This window comes from Eucyclogobius newberryi, unplaced genomic scaffold (assembly GCF_026437365.1).
Source record: "Eucyclogobius newberryi isolate DKJ021-1_F unplaced genomic scaffold, fEucNew1.0.hap1 SCAF_12, whole genome shotgun sequence".
Lineage (NCBI taxonomy): Eukaryota > Metazoa > Chordata > Actinopteri > Gobiiformes > Gobiidae > Eucyclogobius > Eucyclogobius newberryi.
Window position 1 is genome coordinate 32,360,951 of NW_027315746.1, and position 10,586 is coordinate 32,371,536.

At 48.5% G+C, this 10,586-nt stretch overlaps 1 protein-coding gene across 1 annotated transcript in view; it reads left to right on the forward strand.

Annotated features, from left to right (window-relative positions):
- dlg1b (discs large MAGUK scaffold protein 1b) overlaps positions 1 to 10,586 on the forward strand; it is a 103,564-nt gene that overhangs the window by 83,242 nt on the left and 9,736 nt on the right. Inside the window, 4 exon segments of the mRNA XM_072441920.1 lie at positions 5,513 to 5,609; positions 7,465 to 7,506; positions 8,534 to 8,584; positions 8,804 to 8,905. Coding sequence (XP_072298021.1) covers positions 5,513 to 5,609; positions 7,465 to 7,506; positions 8,534 to 8,584; positions 8,804 to 8,905 — 292 coding nt within the window.

Here is a 10,586-nt window from a genome sequence, read left to right on the forward strand (position 1 = left end):
GCTCACCCTCTGCTCCCTCACCCCGCCCCCTTCTCACCCTCTGCTCCCTCACCCCCTGCATGTGCCACTCACTCGATAATGTCATTCTCGGTTGGTCAGTGTTGTGAGTTCAGGCTTTGCTAAAGTAACACATTAGAGAATACGATTATGAACTGATCTCAGAGTTGGAGAATAGTCAGTAGTTGTCACATTATTCTGTCCATTAAAAAGATAATGAACCCAGGGACTCTATATTTAGAATGTTGACACTGCTGCATGTTCTGAGTCTGCGTCTGCTGCTGTCTTCATTAACTCCTCCTCCTCAAACGCATGTGTTTGGAAGAAAAGATTAACCAAGATTAACTTCTTATCTGAGCCAGTGGGGGGCCTCCTCAGAGTGAAGCTTTAGCAGGGGCCTCCTCAGAGTGAAGCTTTAGCAGGGGCCTCCTCAGAGTGAAGCTTTAACAGGGGCCTCCTCAGAGTGAAGCTTTAGCAGGGGCCTCCTCAGAGTGAAGCTTTAACAGGGGCCTCCTCAGAGTGAAGCTTTAACAGGGGCCTCCTCAGAGTGAAGCTTTAACAGGGGCCTCCTCAGAGTGAAGCTTTAACAGGGGCCTCCTCAGAGTGAAGCTTTAACAGGGGCCTCCTCAGAGTGAAGCTTTAACAGGGGCCTCCTCAGAGTGAAGCTTTAACAGGGGCCTCCTCAGAGTGAAGCTTTAGCAGGGGCCTCCTCAGAGTGAAGTTTTAGCAGGGGCCTCCTCAGAGTGAAGCTTTAGCAGGGGCCTCCTCAGAGTGAAGCTTTAGCAGGGGCCTCCTCAGAGTGAAGCTTTAGCAGGGGCCTCCTCAGAGTGAAGCTTTAGCAGGGGCCTCCTCAAGTCAGTTGTCGATTGCACAATTTTGGCCTTTATGATAAACAGTTTCTGATTGTCGGTAAAAGAATGGATCTACTTTAAGACACTCTTTCCGCGAGCACGATGGAGTTGTGGCTGTTCCTGGTACTGCAGTGTCTGAGCCCGGAAATAAATCTCCCCTGGAGCGTCAAGGCATTTTTTTTGAATAAACAGGAAAGTAATGTGGTTATGTGCCAATGAGCCATTCAAACCAATACACCACCATCTTGGGTTTATCTTCCAGATCTTATCTTCCTGTGATAAAACCTTAAGATGTGGTTCAAAATTGTGGATCGTAGGTCTCAGTGAGGTGTAGAAAAGACTTAATAGTATACTTAAGTATTAAATATTAGTATTAAGAGTTAATGTAAACGTGTGACCAGAAATAACATGCGACCGGCGGTAAAAGCAAACATGTGATTGTCGGGTAAACACAAACATGTGACCAGCTGTAAATACAAAATAAACGTATGATTTAAATGCGTCTTGTGTGGGACAGTCACCAGGCTTTAGAGGAGTTTTGAACAGTTATCAGGAAGTACAATTATATTACATTATATTACATTTTTAAAACATGTGGGTGTAATAATCCCTCATTGGTCCAGGAGTGTTCCATAGAAAAAGATGCCGTTGTATCATCTGGAGACAAAAGATACCGACACAAAAACTGAGCAATGTAGTTTATTCTGTCCAATGCAGTGAAGAAAGAGCGTTACATTGGAGAGACTTCTCTGCACAAGAGGCTTTATCAGCACGTCAGACACTGGAGTTCAGGACCACAGAGCGCTGTGCATCTGCATCTTAAAGCCACAAACCACTCTATCCAAGACAGTGAGGAGAAGATTCTAAACAGGGAAACGAGATGGTTTGTAAGAGGAGTTAAAGAGGCAATATTTGTTAAAAAAGAAAGACCATCATTAAATAGGAATGGGGGCTTAAGATTTAACCTTCCTGTTGTTTATAATGGAATTTTGAATCCCTGGAGAGGTCGACGCCCGGGGCATTCTGATGTCATCAGTTTCACAGTGAAGAAAGCAAGTGTGAGTCAGAGACGAAAGAGACCGAGAGCCCATTAGAGGACTGATAGTAAACAAAGAGGTTTAGTTTCTGTTGAAACCAATAACATGTTTTCTACCCAGAGTAGGATCAATATCTGAGCTCCTGCTCCTGATTCGCAGATTGAGAATGACACTTGGATGAGAGTCGAAACGTATCGTTTTTTCCAGATGACCACAATGGAATCTTTTTCTACTATACATTTTTTTTAATTGCCGAAACTAAGTATTGATAAACATTTTAGCAACAAAATCATGAAAATATTTTTTTTTAACATTCAGCAGAAAGAAGTGATTCTGGAACCTTATTTATTTATCTCTGGAGTCAGGGTTCAGCAGCCAATCAGTGATCAGATCAGAGCTGAGACATCACCTGGACTTCAGGGTGTGTCAGGGTCTGTCAGGGTCTGTCAGGGTCTGTCAGGGTGTGTCAGGGTCAGAGTGTGTCAGGGTGTGTCAGGGTCAGGGTGTGTCAGGGTGTGTCAGGGTCAGAGTGTGTCAGGGTCAGAGTGAGACTAATGCTGCGGTCACGCTTTCTTTGCTCCTGCTTTGGCCCAAAATAGTAGTGGTGAAGACTTGAAGGTCTCGTCCTGGTCTCGTCCTGGTCTCGTCCTGGTCTCGTCCTGGTCGTGTCCTGGTCGTGTCCTGGTCGTGTCCTGGTCGTGTCCTGGTCGTGTCCTGGTCTCGTCCTGGTCTCGTCCTGGTCGTGTCCTGGTCGTGTCCTGGTCGTGTCCTGGTCGTGTCCTGGTCGTGTCCTGGTCGTGTCCTGGTCGTGTCCTGGTCTCGTCCTGGTCGTGTCCTGGTCGTGTCCTGGTCGTGTCCTGGTCGTGTCCTGGTCTCGTCCTGGTCTCGTCCTGGTCGTGTCCTGGTCTCGTCCTGGTCTCGTCCTGGTCGTGTCCTGGTCTCGTCCTGGTCGTGTCCTGGTCGTGTCCTGGTCTAGTCCTGGTCGTGTCCTGGTCGTGTCCTGGTCTCGTCCTGGTCTCGTCCTGGTCTCGTCCTGGTCTAGTCCTGGTCGTGTCCTGGTCTAGTCCTGGTCTCGTCCTGGTCTCGTCCTGGTCGTGTCCTGGTCTCGTCCTGGTCTCGTCCTGGTCGTGTCCTGGTCTCGTCCTGGTCTCGCCCTGGTCGCGTCCTGGTCGTGTCCTGGTCTCGTCCTGGTCGTGTCCTGGTCGTGTCCTGGTCGTGTCCTGGTCTCGTCCTGGTCGTGTCCTGGTCGTGTCCTGGTCGTGTCCTGGTCGTGTCCTGGTCGTGTCCTGGTCGTGTCCTGGTCTCGTCCTGGTCTCGTCCTGGTCTCGTCCTGGTCTCGTCCTGGTCGTGTCCTGGTCGTGTCCTGGTCGTGTCCTGGTCTCGTCCTGGTCGTGTCCTGGTCTCGTCCTGGTCTCGCCCTGGTCGCGTCCTGGTCTCGTCCTGGTCTCGTCCTGGTCGTGTCCTGGTCGTGTCCTGGTCTCGTCCTGGTCGTGTCCTGGTCGTGTCCTGGTCGTGTCCTGGTCTCGTCCTGGTCTCGTCCTGGTCTCGTCCTGGTCTCGTCCTGGTCGTGTCCTGGTCGTGTCCTGGTCGTGTCCTGGTCGTGTCCTGGTCTCGTCCTGGTCTCGTCCTGGTCTCGTCCTGGTCGTGTCCTGGTCGTGTCCTGGTCTCGTCCTGGTCTCGTCCTGGTCTCGTCCTGGTCTCGCCCTGGTCGCGTCCTGGTCGTGTCCTGGTCTCGTCCTGGTCGTGTCCTGGTCTCGTCCTGGTCTCGTCCTGGTCGTGTCCTGGTCGTGTCCTGGTCGTGTCCTGGTCTCGTCCTGGTCGTGTCCTGGTCTCGTCCTGGTCGTGCCCTGGTCGCGTCCTGGTCGTGTCCTGGTCTCGTCCTGGTCTCGTCCTGGTCTCGTCCTGGTCTAGTCCTGGTCGTGTCCTGGTCTAGTCCTGGTCTCGTCCTGGTCTCGTCCTGGTCGTGTCCTGGTCTCGTCCTGGTCTCGTCCTGGTCGTGTCCTGGTCTCGTCCTGGTCTCGCCCTGGTCGCGTCCTGGTCGCGTCCTGGTCGCGTCCTGGTCGCGTCCTGGTCGTGTCCTGGTCGTGTCCTGGTCTCGTCCTGGTCGTGTCCTGGTCGTGTCCTGGTCGTGTCCTGGTCGTGTCCTGGTCTCGTCCTGGTCTCGTCCTGGTCTCGTCCTGGTCTCGTCCTGGTCGTGTCCTGGTCGTGTCCTGGTCGTGTCCTGGTCTCGTCCTGGTCGTGTCCTGGTCTCGTCCTGGTCGTGTCCTGGTCTCGTCCTGGTCTCGCCCTGGTCGCGTCCTGGTCTCGTCCTGGTCTCGTCCTGGTCGTGTCCTGGTCGTGTCCTGGTCTCGTCCTGGTCGTGTCCTGGTCGTGTCCTGGTCGTGTCCTGGTCGTGTCCTGGTCGTGTCCTGGTCGTGTCCTGGTCTCGTCCTGGTCTCGTCCTGGTCTCGTCCTGGTCGTGTCCTGGTCGTGTCCTGGTCTCGTCCTGGTCTCGTCCTGGTCTCGTCCTGGTCGTGTCCTGGTCGTGTCCTGGTCTCGTCCTGGTCTCGTCCTGGTCTCGCCCTGGTCGCGTCCTGGTCGTGTCCTGGTCTCGTCCTGGTCGTGTCCTGGTCTCGTCCTGGTCTCGTCCTGGTCGTGTCCTGGTCTCGTCCTGGTCGTGTCCTGGTCTCGTCCTGGTCGTGCCCTGGTCGCGTCCTGGTCGTGTCCTGGTCTCGTCCTGGTCGTGTCCTGGTCGTGTCCTGGTCTCGTCCTGGTCGTGTCCTGGTCGTGTCCTGGTCGTGTCCTGGTCGTGTCCTGGTCGTGTCCTGGTCGTGTCCTGGTCTCGTCCTGGTCTCGTCCTGGTCGCGTCCTGGTCTCGTCCTGGTCGTGTCCTGGTCGTGTCCTGGTCTCGTCCTGGTCTCGTCCTGGTCTCGTCCTGGTCGTGTCCTGGTCGTGTCCTGGTCTCGTCCTGGTCTCGTCCTGGTCTCGTCCTGGTCTCGTCCTGGTCTCGTCCTGGTCTCGCCCTGGTCGCGTCCTGGTCGTGTCCTGGTCTCGTCCTGGTCGTGTCCTGGTCTCGTCCTGGTCTCGTCCTGGTCGTGTCCTGGTCGTGTCCTGGTCGTGTCCTGGTCTCGTCCTGGTCGTGTCCTGGTCTCGTCCTGGTCGTGTCCTGGTCTCGCCCTGGTCGTGTCCTGGTCGTGTCCTGGTCGTGTCCTGGTCGTGTCCTGGTCGTGTCCTGGTCGTGTCCTGGTCGTGTCCTGGTCGTGTCCTGGTCTCGCCCTGGTCGTGTCCTGGTCGTGTCCTGGTCGTGTCCTGGTCTCGCGCCCTGGTCGTGTCCTGGTCTCGCGCCCTGGTCGTGTCCTGGTCGTGTCCTGGTCTCGTCCTGGTCTCGTCCTGGTCTCGCCCTGGTCGTGTCCTGGTCGTGTCCTGGTCTCGCCCTGGTCTCGCCCTGGTCGTGTCCTGGTCTCGCCCTGGTCTCGCCCTGGTCGTGTCCTGGTCTCGCCCTGGTCGTGTCCTGGTCTCGCCCTGGTCGTGTCCTGGTTGTGTCCTGGTCTCGCCCTGTGAGAGAGGGTCGGAGTCCAGTGGTCAGTCCCAGGTTCATACATGTGTCTTTTCTTCCTTTGTCCATCTCCATCACTCCTCCCGCCGCAGTCTGTCAATGACAAGCGTAAAAAGAACCCGTTTACCCGAAAGTTCCCCTTCTACAAGAGCAAAGAGGCGAGCGAGCTGGAGAGCAGCGACCTGGAGCGTAAGTAGCACCCAAGGGCCCCCGACCCACACAAATACGTCCATGCGGTTTGGCTGAAACGGCAGGAAGTGAGGTGGCATGGAGAGAGGGGTGCTGGACGCCAAGAGGAAACAGGACTTAGTTTATTTGATGTATTGGTGAAAGGGAGAGTGTCCAGCGTCCCTCTCCTCTGTCTCCTCCTGTCTCTCCCCCTCCTCTCTTTCTCTCTCTCTCTCTCTCTCTCTCTCTCTCTCCCCTTCCCCTTTCTCTCTCTCCCCCTTTCTCTCTCTATCTCTATATAACTCCATGTGTTTTGTCCACACATTGACCACAGGACCTGTGTGACGAGCTTCTTTCCAAAGGACACAGTAAGTCGTCTCCCGTCCCTCTGTCCCTCACTGCCTCACCCCAGTCTCCACCAACACACTATGCCACATTATGCCTAAACTGGCCAGTTCTGTCGACTCTCATGCACCAAACGACTCAAGTAAACTATAAAGTTCTAAGAGTAAGACATTTTCTTAGGCCAAGCAGCAACTATTTATTTTTTATTAATTCATAACCTTTCCAATACCTCAGCAATAACATGTTGAACTGTGTCCATTTCATCCATTGTTCCAAGAATGTTTTTTCTCACTTGAGTAATTGTTTTGTTCCTTTATCTGTACTTTTACTTGAGTAAAAGTATCCCATATAATCTACTAAAGTAAAAGTATTGCACACAGAACGGACTTTTAGGCGAGACGTCTCCGTAAACCTGTTTAAAACATAAAGCCCCCATTTCAGAAAAACAATAAGAAAACGTACTTTTACTTTTCAATCCAGTTCAGTTTGGACCTGCGACGAGTTGGCCACTGTCCAGGGTGTAACCCGCCTAAGGCCCAAAGTCACTGGGATAGGCACCAGTCACTCGCGACCCCTAACGGGGGAAAAGCGGTAGAAAATGAATGAATGAATCCAGTTCAAACATGTAGTGCAGTAGAAAGAAGATTTGAGGTTTCTGTACTTCATTAAGTAAGACTAAAAAGTATTCACTTCAGTAAAGTACTTTATTGATTATTATGTGGGTCTTGGCCTTTTGGACGGCTTTAGTTTTGTTTGTGGACATTTGTTGGAGCCGGAGCCCCTCCCCCTCTCCCTCCCCCTCCCCATCTCATTTCTGCCCATTTGTCCTGTGGCGCCCTCTGCTGGTGTTTCCTCATTCACGATCTGAACCAAAATGCAATTTTCTGGCGTAGTGTTTAAACATGTGTGTGTTGCAGAGGTGGGTAGACATGATGCACAGACAGAACCATGGGAGGGGTAAAAGAATATAATATAGAATATGTTATTCACGTCTACATTTCTATTCATGTCGCTTAACTAAACATTTGTTCCTTTCTATATTCAAAACTCAATCCGGAGTGTTTTACACCATCAATGCACATGTTTTTGACACACATTTCTTCTTTTTCCTACAACAGTTTAAATGATTAATGATGATTGGATGATTGTGTTGTTCTCTTGCTGCTTCTGAGCCAGTTCGTCATAGTAAATGAGACTGACCCACCTGGTAAAACATTGTACCTGGTAAAACATTGTACCTGGTAAAAAAAACAAAAATAGTAGGCAATCTTTTGGTAAAGGTAAAGAGTAAATATAACACACAAGGGGGCTTTTTAATTACATTTGATTTTTAGGACAATCACAATAATGGAATCATATTTTTGTCATCACAAATGTGCTAAAACGTCTGTAAAAGTATTGCCCACCTCTGCACATGTGACTCCTCTGGTCTGGCCCCTGCTCGGGTGGGTTTGACCGGAGGTTGGAGGTTGCTGGTTCCATCCCCGCCGTGTGGTTAAAGCTCACCCTGTTTTGTTGTTGTTGCTTGCAGAACATGTGACGTCCAATGCCAGTGATAGTGAGAGTAGTTGGCGTAAGTCTCGGTTCCATCTCGTTTCCCGCTCCGCCCTGGCCACACCCACAGCTCTGCATTTGACCCACTTTGTCACGCCATCACGTTAGTGTTAGGATTAAGCAACTCATTTTACGATTCTTAAAATGAAAATTAGACAAAATGTATGTAATAAATAATACCTGTGAGGGGACAGTGTAGGTCTGTGACAATAAGACATTTTGAAGGACGACAGGAAACAGCATAAACTACTTCATGCACTGACACAGTAACAAGCATGAGCTGCAATTTATTGAATAACTAAATTATGGTACTTATTCAGCCATCTACATTTCAAATTAGATTTGACTAGAAAAAAACTTCCCACTGTCAAAAAAATTAAGTACAGCCAATAAATATTGAGCCCCAAACTATTGTTCCATATATTATATATTTAACGATAAATCTGAATAGTAAAGATTGTGTCAGACCTAAGTGTAGATGAGATTTAAATCAAATGTTTTTGGTTTTACATTTGCACATCGTAAAAATGCTACTGGGTTGATTCTGACCCATGACTGGCATATTTATGAAAACAATGAGTTTTATTGGATTTCATGCAAAATTTTGACAATCAATTATGGATACTTTAATGAATAATACACAAGTTAATTAATCAATATCACTGTAAGAGATGGATAATGTCAACAAACTATGTGATTAAATGTACATTTACACATTTACTTGAATGAGAAAAACATCAAAATAACACATTTGTGTGAGCTAGAAAAGTGCAAGTGTCAGTTTTTGTTTCAGGTTGGTAATTCCAGGTTAACCACAAACTAGGACAAAATGTCCGTTTGAAGCTCTGTTCCTCCATTAGTGTGAAAAGTCTCAAATGGAGACTCCGGTCAGTGTGTCTCATTCATGTGAACCTGTTTGAACATTTGGACCCAAAGATCTGAAAAGCAGAGTTGTCGGTGTGTCCAGAGCCTGTCCCCCCTTCCCCCCCTGGTGTGTCCCTGCCCTGTCCCCTGTCCTGTGCTGACCTATGCTGTGTCTCCCCCAGGTGGACAGGAGGAGTACGTGCTGTCCTACGAGCCAGTCGTCCAGCAAGAAGGTCCAGACTCTTCATTCATTCAACATTCAGTTCAAATATTTCTGACACAAAGACACTGCTTAAATAGCAATACTATACATTCTTTTACATTTGGCTCTTAAAATATACTTACAAGCCTAAAATATATATTTTTTAAATGAATGACTGTTGCATTCAGCTAAAAGCATCTTGGTAGATGTCTGTGCTGTGGTCAGTGGCTCACTTAGTCTGTCTTTGTAGTGAGCTACACCCGTCCGGTCATAATCCTGGGGCCCATGAAGGACCGCATCAACGATGACCTCATCTCTGAGTTCCCCGAGAAGTTCGGTTCCTGTGTCCCACGTAGGTCTAACTTACTCTACTGTGTGTGTGTCTGTGTGTCTGTGTCTGTGTCTGTGTCTGTGTCTGTGTCTGTGTCTGTGTCTGTGTCTGTGTGTCTGTGTGTGGATGTTGATTGTCACATAAGTCGCTCTGGAGTATAAGTCGCACTCCGGCCAAAACTATGAAAAAAGGTGCAACTTATAGTCCGGCAAATATGGTACATGTTGTCGTTGTCTAGTGAGTTCTGTGTGTAGTACGTGTGTAACTAGTGAGTTCTGTGTGTAGTACGTGTGTAACTAGTGAGTTCTGTGTGTAGTACGTGTGTAACTAGTGAGTTCTGTGTGTAGTACGTGTGTAACTAGTGAGTTCTGTGTGTAGTACGTGTGTAACTAGTGAGTTCTGTGTGTAGTACGTGTGTAACTAGTGAGTTCTGTGTGTAGTACTTGTGTAACTAGTGAGTTCTGTGTGTAGTACTTGTGTAACTAGTGAGTTCTGTGTGTAGTACTTGTGTAACTAGTGAGTTCTGTGTGTAGTACGTGTGTAACTAGTGAGTTCTGTGTGTAGTACGTGTGTAACTAGTGAGTTCTGTGTGTAGTACTTGTGTAACTAGTGAGTTTTGTGTGTAGTACGTGTGTAACTAGTGAGTTCTGTGTGTAGTACTTGTTTAACTAGTGAGTTCTGTGTGTAGTACTTGTGTAACTAGTGAGTTTTGTGTGTAGTACGTGTGTAACTAGTGAGTTCTGTGTGTAGTACTTGTGTAACTAGTGAGTTCTGTGTGTAGTACGTGTGTAACTAGTGAGTTCTGTGTGTAGTACTTGTTTAACTAGTGAGTTCTGTGTGTAGTACTTGTGTAACTAGTGAGTTCTGTGTGTAGTACTTGTGTAACTAGTGAGTTCTGTGTGTAGTACTTGTTTAACTAGTGAGTTCTGTGTGTAGTACGTGTGTAACTAGTGAGTTCTGTGTAGTACGTGTGTAACTAGTAAGTTCTGTGTGTAGTACTTGTGTAACTAGTGAGTTCTGTGTGTAGTACTTGTTTAACTAGTGAGTTCTGTGTGTAGTACTTGTGTAACTAGTAAGTTCTGTGTGTAGTACGTGTGTAACTAGTGAGTTCTGTGTGTAGTACTTGTGTAACTAGTGAGTTCTGTGTGTAGTACGTGTGTAACTAGTGAGTTCTGTGTGTAGTACTTGTGTAACTAGTGAGTTCTGTGTGTAGTACTTGTGTAACTAGTGAGTTCTGTGTGTAGTACTTGTGTGTAGTACTTGTGTAACTAGTGAGTTCTGTGTAGTACTTGTGTAACTAGTGAGTTCTGTGTGTAGTACGTGTGTAACTAGTGAGTTCTGTGTGTAGTACTTGTGTAACTAGTGAGTTCTGTGTGTAGTACTTGTGTAACTAGTGAGTTCTGTGTGTAGTACTTGTGTGTAGTACTTGTGTAACTAGTGAGTTCTGTGTGTAGTACTTGTGTAACTAGTGAGTTCTGTGTGTAGTACGTGTGTAACTAGTGAGTTCTGTGTGTAGTACTTGTGTAACTAGTGAGTTCTGTGTGTAGTACTTGTGTAACTAGTGAGTTCTGTGTGTAGTACTTGTGTAACTAGTAAGTTCTGTGTGTAGTACTTGTTTAACTAGTGAGTTCTGTGTAGTACTTGTGTAACTAGTGAGTTCTGTGTGTAGTACTTGTGTAACTAGTAAGTTCTGTGTGTAGTA